The following is a 19,407-nucleotide window of genomic DNA, read 5'->3' as shown; positions in this document are numbered from 1 at the left end:
CTACGCATTTAAGCAGCTACTGATTCTTACGGCATAGTCTACGTAATGGCGTCACTAGCCGCACTAATTATTGGTATATGTTGTATGCCGTCGAAACAGATTCACGAAAGCATTGTACTTTCGATACAAACTTGTCAGATCGGGCAATAGAAGTAGTAGAGATCTGCTGGAATACGGCTGTACAGGCCTAATTTACAGGGTGATTCACGAAGATATGAAAATACTTTAATATGTTACGCTACGTTTAAAACTAAAGAAAAAAGTTCATAGGTCCGCTAATGTTTAGTTACAGAGTTGCCTGAAATTTAGCAACTTCGCTAATATGAAGCCATCGCAAATCTATAGATGGTTAAAGTAAACCATGATTTAAATTTATTTTGTTGTTATTGGTCTGGCGAATCTAGCAAAACATGTCCCATATGCGTATCTACAGTAGTTTTCCAGAACATCCAGAGAAGCAAAGGCATAATTTCGTAAAATTTTGAATTTATTAACTACCTGGTCTAATATGTTCTTTAAATTCCAGACAACTGCACAAAGTTTTCAACGGAAGTTGTAGAGAATTTAATTTTGGAAAATTTATGGTAAAAGCGTTATCTGAAACCATATGAATGTGTCACATAATTTGGTTTTATGTATACCACAGCACACGTGAATTCGTGTTAAACCGAAAAAAAACAAAGCTCACTGTTAAGAAACTTGTACAAAGTACATACAATTTCGCAATACAATCACAATCACAGTAAATGTTCAAAAACGTCTCCACCGTGTTCCGTGCATTTAGCTGCACGTGTACAGATTTTGTTGCTCGTTTCAGTTTCACAGGGTTGTTCTTAATTTCTTCTATTGCATTCATAATGCGACCGAGTCGTGCCTCACGTGTATTGATTTTGTCATTATAATCATTGTCTTTCACCCATCCCCATACACAAAATCCGTTGGTATTATATCGGGAAATCTGGGTGGCCACAGACGTGTAGCACCACCACCAATCCATCTCTGGCAAAAATGTTCATTTAATTGTGCAGTAACTCCGTTGGCGAAATGTGGAGGCATGCCGTCATGTTGAAAATACATTTGAATTTGCGTATCAAGCAGAGTATCTTCGAGTAAGTGGGGCATTTCTTCTTGAAGGAATTGTAAGTACGACCCGCCAGTTAGACGTCCTGGGAAAATGAATGGTCCAATAAAGTGTTTATACCATCTCGAGTAAACTGTGCCTCATCAGAAAATAAAACGTATTTGTGTAACTGTCAATTAGTTTTTAACCAGTTGCACAACTCCAAGCGGAGGGCTGGATCTCCCGGATAACTGATGCACTTTTTGTTTATGGCAGAGACACACATTATTTTACTTCATTGTACACCATACCTTACATTGTGAAATGCCTAATAGTTGAGAGATACGCCGTGTACTGTACACAGGCTAAGTTGAACAGCATCCATAATATCCTCATAATCGTCTTCACGTATCGAGCTCTCGTACTGATTATGAAAGCTAGGTAGAGAACATGTCTCCCGTAACATCGAAATGCTCCACTAATGATTCGTCCATTTCGAAGCCATCGAGTTGAATAACGTACGCCATATTCGTTAATTTCAGCTGTATCATTGCCATAACATTTTCCATAAATAAACACCATAGTGGCGTATTCCTACGTCGTAAATTTGAAAGGCATTCCTATTTCATAAATAATCTACAAACTACAACAGTTACTATGTGGTTTTACTTAAATACACTGTTCTTATTGTGTTCTTTCACTGAACAGTACAGAAAACTAACTCGTTTCAAGGTTAGGGAACGTCTGCAACAACTCACTAAAGGTAGCCAACAATGATACACACGTTTCTACATTCTTAATGAAAAATAAACAAATTTACTTGTATTACAACCTTTCCTTCTCTGGACGATACACTGCAGATACACGTCTGGGACATGTTTTATTATATTCAGCACACCAGTAATAACAAAATAAGTCGTATCGTGTTTTACTTTAACCTCTTAAAGTTGTGCGATATCTTCATAATATCGAAGTTGCTAAATTTCTGGTAAAACCTTTTATTACCCGTAACTCCGTAACTGAACAATTGCGGACCTATGTTTATAAGACCTTTTTTTCTATATTGTTACATGTAGAAAGACATACTAAAATATTTACATATCTCCGTGAATCACCCTGGATAGAAGATGTATTTGCGATGTGGCCCAGCTTGAGACATTCAGTATTGATAACTGACCCAACATGCAAATTCTTGAGCTTTGCTTTCGAACGTCGGACGTCATTAAAGTTTGACAACGGTGCGGGAGGAGGCTTCATATCAAAGGCCCCGGGTATGTGCCACCAGTTTCCGACGTTAGACCTCTTCTCGCCAGGATACCTGCTGCATCTGACGAAGGTTTTGCCCCCCGTAGATGCCTAATGGACTTGGGAGAGCGCACCAGACTTCTCTGCAAAGACGTTATGCACTGCAGTGAATGTGACACTCGCAATATTGAAGACATTCTGCTGGACAAAACGTAAAATGTGATTAAAAGTGTCTGGACACCTGGCTCAAAATAACATACAAGTTCGTGGCCTCTCCATCTGTAATGCTGGAATTCAATAGGGTGCTGGCCCACCCTTAGCCTTGATGACAGCTAACCCTCTCGCAGACATACGTTGAATCAGGTGCTGGAAGGTTTCTTGGGAATGGCAGCCAATTCTTCATGGAGTGATGCACTGAGAAGAGGTATCGATGTCGGTAGGTGAGGCCTGGCACGGCGTTCCAAAACATAGCTAAGGTGTTCTATAGGATTCAGGTCAGGACTCTGTGTAGGCCAGTTCGTTACAGGGATGTTATTGTCGTTTAATCTCTCCGCCACTGGCAGTGCATTATGAACAGGGGCTCGATCTTGCTGAAAGATGCAGTCGCCATTACCGAATTGCTCTTCAACAGCGAGAAGCAATGAAATATTTAAAATATAAATATAGGCCTGTGCTGTGGTAGTGCCACGCTAAACAACAAGGTGCGCAGCCCCCTCTATGAAAAACAAGACCACACCATAACACCACCGCCTCAGAATTTTACTGTCGGCACTACACACGCCGGCAGATGACGTTCACTAGGAATTTACCACACCCAGACCCTGACATCTGATCTCCACATTATCTACTTTGAGTCGTCACTCCACACAACGTTTTTCCACTGTTCAATCTTCCAACGTTTACACTCCTTACACCAAGCGAGGCGTCGTTAGACATTTACCGGTGTGATGTGTGGCTTATGAGCAGCCGCTCGACCACGAAACCCTTCTCACCGCCCACCTAAGTCATAGTACTTGCAGTGGATCGTACTGCAGTTTGAAATTCCTGTATGAAGATCTGGGAAGATTTCTGTTTATTATACATTACGACCCTCTTCAACTCTACGCGCTCTCTGTAAGTCAACAGAAGAAATCGGCCTGTACGCTATTGTGCTGTATCACATTGGAAACAGTGGACCTAGTGATATTTAGGATTGTGGACATCTTGCGTGCAGGCGTATGACACATGTGACACCCAATGACCGGGCCACATTCGAAGTCTATGAGTTTCGCAGAGCGCCCATTCTGCTATCTCACGGTGACTAATGACTACAGAGGTCGGTCATATGGAGTTCCTGGCAGTAGGTAGCAGAACAAGTTACACAATATGAAAAACATATGTTTATGGGGGTGTCCCGATACCTTTGTTCACGTAGTGTATGTCTATGATCTCCCATTAAATCACTGGACCCATTTCACCGAAACATGGCAAACAAACAAACTACATGACAGTACGAGCATCATCACTGCTTGTCTTGTAGCCTTCCAGCTCGACAGGAGTGGGAATAGGGACAATATCGTACACTCCTGGAAATGGAAAAAAGAACACATTGACACCGGTGTGTCAGACCCACCATACTTGCTCCGGATACTGCGAGAGGGCTGTACAAGCAATGATCACACGCACGGCACAGCGGACACACCAGGAACCGCGGTGTTGGCCGTCGAATGGCGCTAGCTGCGCAGCATTTGTGCACCGCCGCCGTCAGTGTCAGCCAGTTTGCCGTGGCATACGGAGCTCCATCGCAGTCTTTAACACTGGTAGCATGCCGCGACAGCGTGGACGTGAACCGTATGTGCAGTTGACGGACTTTGAGCGAGGGCGTATAGTGGGCATGCGGGAGGCCGGGTGGACGTACCGCCGAATTGCTCAATACGTGGGGCGTGAGGTCTCCACAGTACATCGATGTTGTCGCCAGTGGTCGGCGGAAGGTGCACGTGCCCGTCGACCTGGGACCGGACCGCAGCGACGCACGGATGCATGCCAAGACCGTAGGATCCTACGCAGTGCCGTAGGGGACCGCACCGCCACTTCCCAGCAAATTAGGGACACTGTTGCTCCTGGGGTATCGGCGAGGACCATTCGCAACCGTCTCCATGAAGCTGGGCTACGGTCCCGCACACCGTTAGGCCGTCTTCCGCTCACGCCCCAACATCGTGCAGCCCGCCTCCAGTGGTGTCGCGACAGGCGTGAATGGAGGGACGAATGGAGACGTGTCGTCCTCAGCGATGAGAGTCGCTTCTGTATTTTGTCAGCCCATGCCATATTGGCTGAGCCGTATAATAGGCAAGTTGTGTTTAAGTAGTAGTGGCTGGCCTTAGGAACCTGCTTTACTGTGAAGCCTACTAACCGAGAGTACGAAATGGTTTAACAGTGGGTAGGCTGTTCTGAACGATAGTGTGTTGGGTTCAAGTAGAACCGACCTGCTTTATCGATGTTCTTTGCATGACTGGAGCAGTGATTGGTTTCAAGCCCCTGATGTGTAAGCTGCACTTCACAATACGTATGTGGTGGGAATATTATCAGCCTGCTTTATCGACATGTTTAGTGGGGGCTACATTTGTGAGTGGGCATGGCTGAGGAACGTTGAAATACACTCCTGGAAATTGAAATAAGAACACCGTGAATTCATTGTCCCAGGAAGGGGGAAACTTTATTGACACATTCCTGGGGTCAGATACATCACATGATCACACTGACAGAACCACAGGCACATAGACACAGGCAACAGAGCATGCACAATGTCGGCACTAGTACAGTGTATATCCACCTTTCGCAGCAATGCAGGCTGCTATTCTCCCATCGAGACGATCGTAGAGATGCTGGATGTAGTCCTGTGGAACGGCTTGCCATGCCATTTCCACCTGGCGCCTCAGTTGGACCAGCGTTCGTGCTGGACGTGCAGACCGCGTGAGACGACGCTTCATCCAGTCCCAAACATGCTCAATGGGGGACAGATCCAGAGATCTTGCTGGCCAGGATAGTTGACTTACACCTTCTAGAGCACGTTGGGTGGCACGGGATACATGCGGACGTGCATTGTCCTGTTGGAACAGCAAGTTCCCTTGCCGGTCTAGGAATGGTAGAACGATGGGTTCGATGACGGTTTGGATGTACCGTGCACTATTCAGTGTCCCCTCGACGATCACCAGTGGTGTACGGCCAGTGTAGGAGATCGCTCCCCACACCATGATGCCGGGTGTTGGCCCTGTGTGCCTCGGTCGTATGCAGTCCTGATTGTGGCGCTCACCTGCACGGCGCCAAACACGCATACGACCATCATTGGCACCAAGGCAGAAGCGACTCTCATCGCTGAAGACGACACGTCTCCATTCGTCCCTCCATTCACGCCTGTCGCGACACCACTGGAGGCGGGCTGCACGATGTTGGGGCGTGAGCGGAAGACGGTTGCGAATGGTCCTCGCCGATACCCCAGGAGCAACAGTGTCCCTAATTTGCTGGGAAGTGACGGTGCGGTCCCCTACGGCACTGCGTAGGATCCTACGGTCTTGGCATGCATCCGTGCGTCGCTGCGGTCCGGTCCCAGGTCGACGGGCACGTGCACCTTCCGCCGACCACTGGCGACAACATCGATGTACTGTGGAGACCTCACGCCCCACGTGTTGAGCAATTCGGCGGTACGTCCACCCGGCCTCCTGCATGCCCACTATATGCCCTCGCTCAAAGTCCGTCAACTGCACATACGATTCATGTCCACGCTTGCGCGGCATGCTACCAGTGTTAAAGACTGCGATGGAGCTCCGTATGCCACGGCAAACTGGCTGACACTGACGGCGGCGGTGCACAAATGCTGCGCAGCTAGCGCCATTCGACGACCAACACCGCGGTTCCTGGTGTGTCCGCTGTGCCGTGCGTGTGATCATTGCTTGTACAGCCCTCTCGCAGTGTCCGGAGCAAGTATGGTGGGTCTGACACACCGGTGTCAATGTGTTCTTTTTTCCATTTCCAGGAGTGTAGATAGAGGAGGTGATAGACTGAGGTAGGGACCAGGAAATGATGGACAGGGTAAGTGGAGGCAGGGGGAGATGATAGGAGGTGATGGACCGAGAGAGGAGGGGCAGGAGAAAACATAAAGGGAGATGGGTGTGGGAGGAAATGAACACTGATAGGCTGGGAGTAGAAGATGAATGAGGAGAGGGGACTACAGTAGATAGGTGGGAGAGATGGGCAGGAGGAGAGGAACAAAGATAGGGGAAGAAGAGATGGTTAAAAATGGCTCTAAGCAATATGGGACTTAACATCTGAGGTCATCAGTCCCTTAGACATAGAACTACTTAAACCAAACTAACCTAAGGACATCATACACATCCATGACCAAGGCAGGATACGAACCTGCGACCGAAGCAGCCCTGTAGTTCCAGAATGGAGTGCCTAGAACTGCTCGGCCACAATGGTCAGCGAAGAAGAGATGGGTTTGGAGAAGAGGGAGATGAGGACAGAAAGGTAGAGAGGTGTAGGTGATGATGGAAAGAGAAATGGTGGCAGAAGGAGATGGATAAGAGAAAGAGGCCAGGAGGATATGGACAGGGAAGGATTGAAGATGCGAAGGGAGAGGGTGCAAGAGGAAATGGATATAGAGTGGGGGCAGATTTAAATGGAATAACAGATTGGGGGCAGGAAGAGATGGAGAGGGAGAGTGAGGAGAGGCTGTTGACAAAGTGGGGTGGAGGATATGGACAGTGAGAAAAGGGGAAGGAGAAAATGGAGAGAAGGGGTGGAGAATATGGACAGTGTGAGAGAGGGGAGGAGGAGATGTAGAGAGAGAAAATGGAGGAGATAATCAGAGATAGAGGGAGAATGAGATGGGGGGATGCAGGAGCCAAATGGATAGTGTAGATGAGTAGTGGTAAGATGGAAAATGATGAGAGCATAGGATGAGATGGACAGACAGGGGGGTGAAGTGGAGATGGGTGAAGACAGTGAGTAGGCAGAGATGTATACAATATATGTGCCATACAGGTTCGCAAGTGAAACTGTGGGGACAGTGACATACAATTGGTCATCTAAACTGTACACATATATCACAGACATTATAGTCAGTACGATTTTGGAGCATACGGGCTGTTCCAACTTTATAAAGTACCTTGAATTATTGGCACGTGGACAGCACTGACTCGGAAAATATCTTTCTTATGGAACGCTAGTGGATTTTTGTTCACACAAAGTAATTACTGCTATCGACAGAGGACCTGCAGTTGATTTCATAATTCTAGGCCTACCGATAACTATTGAAACAGTTGCTTACAACCAGCTTCTAATAAAATTACAATCCTATGGAGTATCATCTGCGACTGAAATCGTGATTTCACGCTATAAGGCTCTCATTATTCATCTCTTGGTGCTCCATCTCTCTTTCCATTCCTCTTTATCCCAATCCATCACCATCTGCCCTTCTCTCTAGCATCCCCTTCTCCATGTATTTCAACCTCCCCCAGCCATGCTCACCCAGACATGTAGCCCCTATTAAACGTGACGACAAAACAAGCCGATAATACTCCCACAACACACCTATAATACTGGGTGGCTTGAAACCAATTAATTCTCTTGACATATATGTGGTTGTGCTCTGTATGGCGTCTGCAGGGTGAACCACCTAAAGCTTGGACTGCAAATATTATGGAAATGTAAAGTGCTATTGACGTGCAGTTTTCACAGAATGAATTCGAAGCCAGGGTCTCGTACTGTTATCCAATAAACAGATTGTAATAATACTTAGAAAGTGTATTTTCTGTGCAGTTGATTTCATAATTCTTGGCCTACCGATAACTATTGAAACAGTTGCTTACAACCAGCTTCTAATAAAATTACAATCCTATGGAGTATCATCTGCGACTGAATTCGTGATTTCACGCTATAAGGCTCTCATTATTCATCTCTTGGTGCTCCATCTCTCTTTTTATTCCTCTTTATCCCAATCCATCACCATCTGCCCTTCTCTCTAGCATCCCCTTCTCCATGTATTTCAACCTCCCCCAGCCATGCTCACCCAGACATGTAGCCCCTATTAAACGTGACGACAAAACAAGCCGATAATACTCCCACAACACATCTATAATACTGGGTGGCTTGAAACCAATTAATTCTCTTGACATATATGTGGTTGTGCTCTGTATGGCGTCTGCAGGGTGAACCATCTAAAGCTTGGACTGCAAATATTATGGAAATGGAAAGTGCTATTGACGTGCAGTTTTCACAGAATGAATTCGAAGCCAGGGTCTCGTACTGTTATCCAATAAACAGATTGTAATAATACTTAGAAAGTGTATTTTCTGTACCTGCGATTTTCCTAATGAAAAAATCTTATTGCCAGTAACAAACTAAAAATAGGGTAAACTAGAATTTCGGTGCTGTTTGCTGCAGAAGTCTAGTGCAAGCCAGTTATGAAATACCACATTGTGAGAAGTTTCCACACTGACACTTCTTTGTGCCATTCGACCTGCGTAGTTGTTAGATCGATGTTGTTATGTTCGTTTACAGTGAGCTTGTGTGTTCCTAGAGAGCAGTGCTATCAGTTTTCTATGTGACAGTCTAAGCAGTAGCTCATGTGTATACAACGGGATTTATCAGTGCAGAAAAAGCTGACATGCTCATGGTGCATGGAGAGTGTAGGAAGAATGCAGTTTGTTCTTCTACAGCGCTTGCGGCAGGATCCCAATCTCGACCATCTTCTCAATCAGTTGTGTGAAAGTGATAGTGTAAGAACTAGGGAACGTAACGGAATGAAGCAAGTGATGACAGAAGAGCGGGAAATTAACGTTCTTCCTGTTGTAGCAGTTGATCAGCACTTTACCTCCTGTGCAATCGCATGTGTAAGTGACATGGGTCAGGCAAGTGTCCTACACATTCCCCATCAGCCTAAATTCCATCCCCATTACATCTACCTCAATGAAGAGCTCCATGGAAACAATTATAAGAATCGTGTTAACTTCTGTACATGGGAATTGCGACTAGTACTCCATATGTATTACGTACCTTGTTTAGTGGTGAAGCCAGGTAAACCACCAAAACGTGTGCTATTGGTGTGTTGACAATCCCCATTGGCTTCCTCAGGTGGAACATCAGCGCCCATGGAGTGTAAACATTGCTGTGGGATAGTAAACCGTCAGATCATAGGCATGAGTTTCATAGATAGAACACTGAATGCGTACAACTATCACAGCTTCCTAACAAACCATCTCCCACAGATACTAGAGGCTTTCCTCTGCACACAGAGAGGAACCTGTGTTACCAATATGACCGCTGTCCAGTACATAGTGCGTGGAGTATTACAGTATGTCTTCACAAATTGTTTCCAAAACGTTAGATTGGATGCAGAGGACCAGTACGTTAGGTGCCCCATTTTCCAGATTTGATGCCTGTTGACTTTTTCTGTGGGGAAAGCTGAAAGACGCTGTCTGCAAGGACATACCAACTACACCCAATGGTACATAACGACGCATAACTGCAGCCTGCTCGGAGATGTTCGACGAAACGCTAGCATGTGTGCAGCAGTCGCTCCATACCAGATTGGAAACGCGTTCTGCCACTGCTGGTGGTCATTTTGAACACAACCTGTGATGGTCAGTTACCTCGTTACGGCCCAGAATGCACATAACTAGTGCATGCATTTGTGTTGTTCTTTGGTGTGTACTACTACAGGTATTGTACAAGTGACAGTGTGGCAACTTTCCAAAGTATTTATATTGTAAGCAGCTTGCACTAGAATCCTGTAACACATCAACTAACATAATTTACGCTATTTTTAGTTTCTTAATGTCAATAAGAATTGTTCCATTCAAAAAGTGTACTTTTGCACAAAAAATACACTTTATAAATATTATTACAAACTGTTTATTGGCCAACAATAAACAGCCCCTGACTATCTGCACGTTCTGTGATAACTGCGCATCAACAGCACTTTCCATCTCCGCAATATTTTCGGTGCTAATTTTATTTTAGTCGCCCTGTATGTATACTTTAAATTTTCTTTTACACACATATCTGCAGCCAAGCTGCTGTCCTGGAAACTAGCATGAGTTTTTGCAGCGCCTATGTGACTAATCGGTACATCCGAACATTATGAAGCACCGAGAAGAAAACGATTTATTGACACATAATCAGCACGGACTCTGAAAATATCATTATTTTAAAACACAACTAACTCTTTTTACTCACGAAGTAATAAGTGCTATCGACAGGGGATTCCTATTTTTAGATATCCAGAAGGCTTTCGACACCGTTCCTCACAAGCTTCTTCCAACCAAGCCGGCCGGAGTGGCCGAGCGGTTAAAGGCGCTACAGTCTGGAACCGCACGACCGCTGCGGTCGCAGGTTCGAATCCTGCCTCGGGCATGGATGTGTGTGATGTCCTTAGGTTAGTTAGGTTTAAGTAATTCTAAGTTCTAGGGGACTTATGACCACAGCAGTTGAGTCCCATAGTGCTCAGAGCCATTTTTTTCTTCCAACCAAACTGCGTGCCTATGGAATATCGCCTGAGTTGTGCAACTGGATTCGTGATTTCCTGTCAGAAGGGTCACAGTTCGTAGTAACAGACGGAAAGACATCGAGTAACAGAAGTAATATCCGGCGTCCAACAAGGAAGTTTTATAGGCTCTCTAATGTTCCTGATCTATATTAACGACATAGGAAAAAAACTGAGTAGCCGTCTTAGGATCTTTGCAGATGTCTTGTAATGTCATCAGATGACCAAACCGAATTGTAAAATGATTTAGATAAGATATCTGTGTGGTATTGAAAATGGGAATCGACACTGAATAAAAAAAACTGTGAAGTTATTCTCATGAGTACTAAAAGAAATCCGCTAAATTTCGATTACGCGATGGCTCACACAAATCTGAAGGCTGCAAATTCAAGTAAATACTTAGGGATTACAGTTACAAATAACCTAAATTGGAACGAGCACGTAGATAAGGTTGTGGGTAGACCAAACCATAGTCTGCGATTCGTTGGCAGAACACTTGGAAGGCGCAACAGGTCTTCTAAAGAGACTGCTTACACCACGCTTGTCCGCCCTATTCTGGAGTATTGCTGCGCGGTGTGGGATCCCCATCAGGTGGTACTGACAGATGACACCTGATAATTTCAAACAAGGGCTGCTCGTTTTATATTATCGCGAAATAGGGGAGATAGTGCCACAGAAATGATATGTGAATTTGAGTGGGAATCATTAAAACAAAAGTGTTTTTCGTCGCAATGGGATCTTCTTATGAAATTTCAATCATCAGCTTTTTCCTCCGATTACGAAAACATTCAGTTGGCTCCCACCTACATAGGGAGAAATGATCATCACTATAAAACAAGAGAAATTAGGGCTCACACAGAAAAATGTAAGTACTGGTTTTTCCTGCGCACCATTCGAGAGTGGAACGGTAGGGAGACATCTTGAAGGTGATTCATTGAACCCTCTGCCAGGCACTTTATTGTGAGCAGCAGAGCCATCACGTAGATGTAGATGTAGATGTAGAACCCTGCATAGCATATGGGGCTCTATCTAGGAAAATCCGTTGACAGGGTACGATTTCATTCCTCTGCTGAATGTACCCCACAGCCATTTGGGAAGCTTGAGAAAGGGGTCACATGTTGCCACTGGGCGCGTCCTGTGGAGCAGAGGACACTGAAGTGTCGCCCTCTTGTGACGCAGTCGCCATGCAGAGCAGACGCTCCTGTATTTTCAGCCTTCTGTCGTAGCTGACCGCACTTTGCGGACTGTTCCCTTCTCTGCTCTCTGGTACCAGAAACCAGCTTTCTCTAAACGTGCGCTACCTTCTTCTCTCTTTCCTGCACCAGTACTTCACTAACAGACTGATGAACGACCCTCAAGTCCAGCCTGGACAAGACCTCGTGTACTCCGTAATTTTCAAAATGTACCAGAATGTTGGTTTCTCTGCCAGTGCTCTTCTCTCGCATTCTTGACACAGTGCACTTCCACAAGTGGTGCGATTTGTACAATTATTGTGAACTGGTTTTGACTTTACCACTATACAGGAAACTGGTAACATTCTGTGTAATGATGTGTAAATGCTTTGTTGTACATAAAGACAGTGAGTGAGTAATGTATGAGGGAGTGCCTGATTTTCTCTTAATATATGCGAGATGACTCATGTAAGATTTTGACCTTAAAAATACACAATGCGATCAAAAGTATTCAGACTCCTGGCTGAAAATAACTTACAAATTCGTGGCCTCTCCATCACTAATGCTGGAATATAATATGGTGTTGGCTCACCCTTTGCTTTGATGACAGCTTCCATACTCGCAGGCATACGTTCAATCAGGTGGTGGAAGGTTTCCTGGGGAATGGCAGCACATTCTTCATGGAGTGCTGCACTGAAGAGATATATCGATGTTTTTCGGTGATACCTGGCATGATGCCGGTGTTCCAAAGCATCCCAAAGGTGTTTCATAGGACTCTTATCAGGACTCTGTGCAGTACAGTCCGTTACAGGGATGTTATTGTCTTCTACTGACGCCTTAGACTCTGCATTATGAACAGGTGCTCGATCGTTTTAAAAGATGCAATACCCATCCCCGAATTGCTCTACAACAGTGAGAAGCAATGAGATGCTTAAAATATCAATATAGGCCTGTGCTGTGATAGTACCACGCAAAAAACAAGGGGTGCAAGCTCCCTCCATGAAAAACACGACCACACCATAACACCACCGCCTCCGAATTTTACTGTTGCCACTACACACGCTGGCAGATGACGATCACTGGACATTCTCGATAACCACACCTGCCATCGGCTCGCCACATCGTGTACCGTTATTCGTCACTCCACGCAACGTTTTTCCACTGATCAGTCGTCCAATGTTTACGCTCCTTACAGCAAGCGCGGCTTTGTTTGGCATTTGCCTGCGTGATGTGTGGCTTACGAGCAGCCGCTCGACTGTGAAATCCAAATTTTCTCACCTCCCGCCTAACTGTCATAGTAGTTACAGTGGATCCTGATGCAGTTCGGAATTCCTGTGTGTTCGTCTGGATAGATGTCTGCTTGTTACACATTACGACCTTCTCCAACTGTCGGCAGTTTCTGTCAGTCAACAGACGAGGTCGGTCGGTACGCTTTTGTGCTGTATTTGGTGCTTCACGTTTCCATCTCACCATTACATGTCAAATAGTGGACCTAGGGATGTGTAGGAGTGTGGAAATCTTGCATACAGACGTATTATAAAAGTGACGTGTAATCGCCAGACGATGTTCAAAGTCCGTGAGTTTTTGTGAATTTTTTGATTAATTTCAGCCAAAAATAACAGAGTTGCTCTGTGATATCCACTGAAGATTGTGAGTATAGTTCTCCAATTACGTACAGTGTAGCCATTCCGATTTTCATCTGAAATCAGAGAGGATTTGATTTTACATTACTAACTTATTTTCTAAGAATATGAGCCTCAATGCAGGTGAAAATAATGAAAATTAAAAACTGTGCAGGCGTTGGAACAATTTACTGCGATTTTCACGTTTTTTTCTCCATTTAGGCGAAGAAAAATACCCGTGCAATCGTGACATCTCCTCATAAGTTGGTTCATATAATTAGTAATTTCATACACAATCATCTTATCACATTTAATAATGATCGATTCAATACTTTTTGAGTTAGACTGGACGCAAATGTCAAAATAGTCATTTGGAGATGAACGCGTTTGAGAAATCAATTCTTGGAAACTGGAAATTCAAGGAAGTCAACAATAATGTAAAATGCTTACCAATTGATCTGCGATTCCAGAGCCATATAGTAATCCTTCTTCTTTCTCAGAGGCTTCGTTTTGCGCTTGCAGCAGTGCTTTCCGAGCTATCCGACCTTCCTTCGTTTCAATGAGCTACGTCGATTCTGCCAGCATACGCCCTGGTTATCCATTTGTTCGGCATAACTGAAGCTTTACGTGTCTCCTAAAATTCCTGCCTCGTTCATGGCCATCAGAAGGGATGAATTTCCTTCATTGAATAAGCCAGCTGCTAAATACGACGCCAAATCAACCACTTTTAGTCCGGAGTGCAAGTGTTTGGGAGCTAATCACCAAATAGTGGAATTAAAAGTTTCATTAGCATTTTGTGTGTGGCCACCTACACATTTCTCCAGTAATTCATCCCCTGATAAATCTTATATGGGAAGAATTTCCTTCTGTACGAATGCGAATTTCGCTTTGAAATTTTGACAGAGTACTCTTGGATAGTTAGCTTAACGATTTCTCGAACCTCCTAGTGTGGTTTCCGCATTAACCATCGTAATCCAAATTAGGTTATTATATTAATTTAGATTTTCTATCCAGTTTGTTGAAAGTAAATGAATTGTGGAGATATATTTACTCATAAATTTACAGATTCTCCAGCAGTTGTTTATTTGGCCTGACAGCATTGTCCTTACATCATGTTCTGCAGAAGCGTTAGTTGGTTCATCTGCATTTTTGTCGCAATTCTCACTGCTGCCGACTATAGCGACTCTCATCCCAGTACAGGTAAAGATTTTACTTGTATAAATTGACATAAGTCTGTATATGATAATGAATAACCAGTTTTAGTAGGTAATGAAAAACATATTCAATATTTTCATTAAGTATTTTATATATTTGTTTTTCAGGATTAGATCCCGAAGTCACAGTCTACCACTTTGGAACTGACAATATGAGTAAGTGTCATAATTTTCCATTACTTCCAGAAACTTTTCATGGTTCAAGAAATTCATGCAGTGCAAACTTATCTCATCGGTAGACGTATTTGATGATTTAATAACTGATTTGGGTCATTTGATTATTATGCATAAAATCTCTAAGTTCACTGAGTTTCTATATTATTACTTTTGTTTTTATAGTCGGTATGAGTTGGAATACAGTTTACATATGTGTTACATACGTGTTGGTACACCTTGAGAGTGGTAATCATGGCCTTTTTCTAAATTATTTTCATAAAGGTTTAGTGGTCCCGTCTAGATCAATATAACACATGAATAGACGAAGCTAAACAGAATCTATTTCACATAAGTAGTCGTGATATACAGGTATTTGACATGTATTCCAGGATTACAGTAGTACATTGTACATCGCCTTCCATAAATTTATATTGAGTACAGGAAAACCTTCTCACGTTCACAATATTTATATAACCAATTAAAAACAGGAATCTGATAATGGTAATCATCTCAGGAGGTATCCATCAGAAATTGTAATGCTTGTGCTGACTACCTTATAATCCTGTTTCTTATCTGTTTAAATTCATTGAGATATGGGTTCAAAATTATGGTACGTTTGCTTCCAACGTGTCCTTTCATCAGTGGCAGAGTTTTTAAATTAATAGTGGATGTCATCATTGTGGTTCAGCTGAAGATTTGCTTTCATGTAAAACATAGTTCCATAGAACCTTCACATGGACACAAACAGTAAATTTTGAAGGAGTGTTAAGTATTCCCATCTATATAGATAACTTGTAGCACTTACTCCTTCAGTTTATTTTGAACAACATACTAGTTTCTCTTTTCTTGTAAATAATGGTTATTTTAGGAAGACAGGTATGACCTTAAGAGCCAGTTACATGGCACATGCTGTAACTATACCAGTAGCATTATGATTCTCTTGTTAGTAACAATAGTAAATCAATAATAAACCATGTTCCTCTTCACAGTGTGAGATATGTCATGTTCCCTATTATGATTGCTATCTGAGTGAATGTCCATCAAATTATTGCTATTTACTTTCTGTAACAATACGTTACAGAAAGTAACTACAAGTTGATCCACATTTTCGAAGAAGTATGTAGTTCAAAAATGGTTCAAATGGCTCTGGGCACTATGGGACTTAACATCTGTGGTCATCAGTCCCCTAGAACTTAGAACTACTTAAACCTAACTAGCCTAAGGACATCACACACATCCATGCCCGAGGCAGGATTCGAACCTGCGACCGTAGCAGTGGTGCGGTTCCGGACTGAGCGCCTAGAACCGCGAGACCACCGCGGCCGGCAGTATGTAGTTGATATGTACACTGTTTCAAAGGAACCACATGGTAAACAAAATGTCATTCTAGAATGGGACGTAATTGATGTCTGTAGATCATAAATTTTAAGTAACCACGTTGGTGTCGTCTGTAAGCATTAATTTAATTTCACACATACTTAACGCCTGCTGTGTGCAGATTGTTACCAGAAATTTGAAGCATAAGGGGACGCTAGGCTATACAAAAATGTAACTCCTTGTTCTGATGTCACAGAAACTTCCTGTGATGAGACAAGTTTTTAGCCGGTTAACTGATGAGTTACTGATTTTATAATTGCTAATAGCAGGCTGAACAGCACAAAGGCTTTAGTCAAATCACGCAAGCTATTTACAGAAGAACAATTTCTGTGTCAACGCTCTAAGGTATACACAAATACAAAGATAGGAATATTCCTCGGAAAGCCAAATTATTTTTATTCCTAATTGCAAAGAATTCAATACATTTGATTGTATGAATTAATTATTTTAATAATTTGAGGTTTTCCACATTTGTAACATCCAATTAGAGTTCCCTGGAATTTTGTGTAGGGCACCTTTTTCTAAAGAGTTCATATAATGGTGTATTTCGTTTTGATAAGACCAAAACTGTGGTGAAGTGTTGCATTAAAACATGAATGAAATCTATGTATTCCATCTAGTTCCCCAGAGTAGGTTTTCAGCTGTTTACATGATGTACTGCCACATCATGTGATGTATATTTCTGGAAGGCAGGATGGTTTGGTTGAGTTACCCAGTGGTTACAGACAGGTGACTCATAACTTTCATGTAAAATATTGGGAGTTAGTTGTTGTAGGATATACACTGCAAGTCTAATGTCAGTGACATTTGAGCATCTCATGTATCTGTTCAGTTTGTGTCATTTACCTTCTGCCTAGTCTGATGCACTGTCGCAACTTCCTCCCTGTGCCAACCTCTTACCTTCAGAGTAGAACTGGTTATCTCACGTTCCATGTTGAAAATTCGTACCAGGACGTAAAATCTTAGAAATATTTTCCTTATGTTTGGTTGTAGTAGACACCTTCGACGGAGGAAAGCCATCTTTCCTTCTGCATGTCTGCCTCTGAAATCCGCCTTACTTTGTCCTTCATCTGTAATTTTGCTTTCAAGGAAGCAAAATTCCTTCATCTATTTTGTAATCCCAGACTTTGACGTTAAATTTAACGCTAATCTCGTTTCTGGTATTCCTCATTACGTTAATCGTTCATTTGTTCACACTAAGTACATATTTGCATTCATTTGACTCCCCATTCCACAAAACAGACCTAATAATTCTTCCCGATCTTCACTGACAGTAATGTTTTCAGCGAATCTTCCCCATGGCACTTATAACCATGACTGTTAATCCTACTCCTACGTTTGTCTTTTATTTTATTACGGTTTCCTAAATGTACAGATTAGACAGTGGCGGAGAAACACCGTTTCATTAAGTTACACCCTCATTAAGCACATCTCTTTTCTCATAGTCTTCCGTTCTTATAGCTTCTTTTGTGTTCCTATATATATTATTGTATACCCAAATTTCCCAGTATTTCTAGTCATTTCACGCTGTAGAACGCTTTTCCTAGGTAGAAGAATTCTATACAAGTATCTAGATTCTTATTAACTCTTGAATACATTACGAAGTGGAATGCAGCACATGTGTTTTGGGTTCTGTCGTGTTTCCTATGCACTTACGCTACATCTGTTCTCCAGAACAGAGCTTTCTTTGTGGACCAAAGTCTCCTCCAGCCACTCACCCTCCCACTGATGCAAGACTCTCTTAAGCTCAACATCGAGGTGATAGCATACAGGAGGATGGCACACTGTAATACTTGAGAATCGAGACAATCCTCTTGGCGGCCAGATCTGTCCTTTCATTCTTCACAATTCCGATGTGTTTTTGTACCCAGCAAAAAGACACCTAAATCCCCAGTCGTTGTAATTGGAGCAGGGACTAGCTTCCCTGCTGAGTACAAACGTCTCACAGGGTGAAGGGAACGTAGAAAATCGGATGACACAAGAAATTTATCACTGGAAGAACGTTTCACCTACTCCAATGACCGCAAGATCGCATAAAATTCTGCATAAAAGACAGTAAACGCTTAAGGCAGTCTGATCTTGAGGACAAGATCTGTCAAAAAAACGTAGCAACCAACAGGATCCCCCTGTAGCGATGCGTGCATAAAAACAGCTATATTGTTGTGGTGCCCAGGTAAAATGTCAGAAAATATCTCATTAAAAGCGGAAGCAGGAGTGTAATCTCTCTTTTAGCGCCCCAAATCTAAAATCACTCTGGGTCTCTCCAGTAACCATGGCAGCAGGCAGTTAAAACCCTCGATTTGGAGCAGTACTGGCTCCTCACTGAGGGACTCCAGCACATGTTGCACGTGGATCGCAAGTGGCATTGTGGCTCTTAAACGGTTGGAAATAAGTGGGATGAGCAACATTATAGAGTGTGGGTGAAGTTGGAGCTGTGAGGAACTTGCATGCCTGATGCAGTAGGTGGAGCTGCTGGTGACCCCCCCCCCCCCCTCCCCAGCCTCTGCACATAGGCTGGGTATGGGACTTGTCCTATAGCGACCTGTGGCCAACTGGAGACCCTCAAGGTGGACAGTGCCAATTCAAATCAGAAGGCCTCGCCAATGCATGAACCATGCACCCATAGTCCAGCCATGAATGCATGAAAGCCGTATAAAACTTCAATGCTCAGATACACATTGCTGCGGCTCAATGCAAGTTCTTTAGCTGTCAGAATCTACATTCCTAAATCAATAGCTAGGGTCCGGGGTCTCTCCCAGGAATGCTGGTCCCCATGTGCCACAATGCATCCCTTGTGCATCAGCTCTCATCTGTGACTAGATTTTAGCTCACTTTCCTGATGAAAACCTCCAATAGAATCTTCTGAACCTCAAAGATCCATTGCTAATCTCATGACTTCCTATCATTCGAGCTTCTGAGCAGGCTGCCACAGCAGCAGCTTTTATCGAAGACCCAATTCTTGTATTTGCCACATAACCTAAATTGGAAGAACATTGGTTGTAGCACAAGTCAGGGACAGTCCTCAATGCCATTTCCACAA

The 19,407-nt window shown here is 43.4% G+C and overlaps 1 protein-coding gene across 1 annotated transcript in view; it reads left to right on the top strand.

The window, feature by feature from the left end:
- The window catches only part of LOC124553884 (serine/threonine-protein phosphatase 6 regulatory ankyrin repeat subunit C-like), a 60,442-nt gene that overhangs the window by 288 nt on the left and 40,747 nt on the right, over window positions 1-19,407 (top strand). The window contains exons 2-3 of the mRNA XM_047127888.1: window positions 14,686-14,820; window positions 14,943-14,990. Coding sequence (XP_046983844.1) covers window positions 14,733-14,820; window positions 14,943-14,990 — 136 coding nt within the window. The 5' untranslated portion in view covers window positions 14,686-14,732. The remainder of the gene's footprint in view (window positions 1-14,685; window positions 14,821-14,942; window positions 14,991-19,407) is intronic.

The sequence above is a fragment of the Schistocerca americana genome, chromosome 11 (genome assembly GCF_021461395.2).
Source record: "Schistocerca americana isolate TAMUIC-IGC-003095 chromosome 11, iqSchAmer2.1, whole genome shotgun sequence".
Lineage (NCBI taxonomy): Eukaryota > Metazoa > Arthropoda > Insecta > Orthoptera > Acrididae > Schistocerca > Schistocerca americana.
This window is presented reverse-complemented; position numbering and strand designations above follow the sequence as displayed.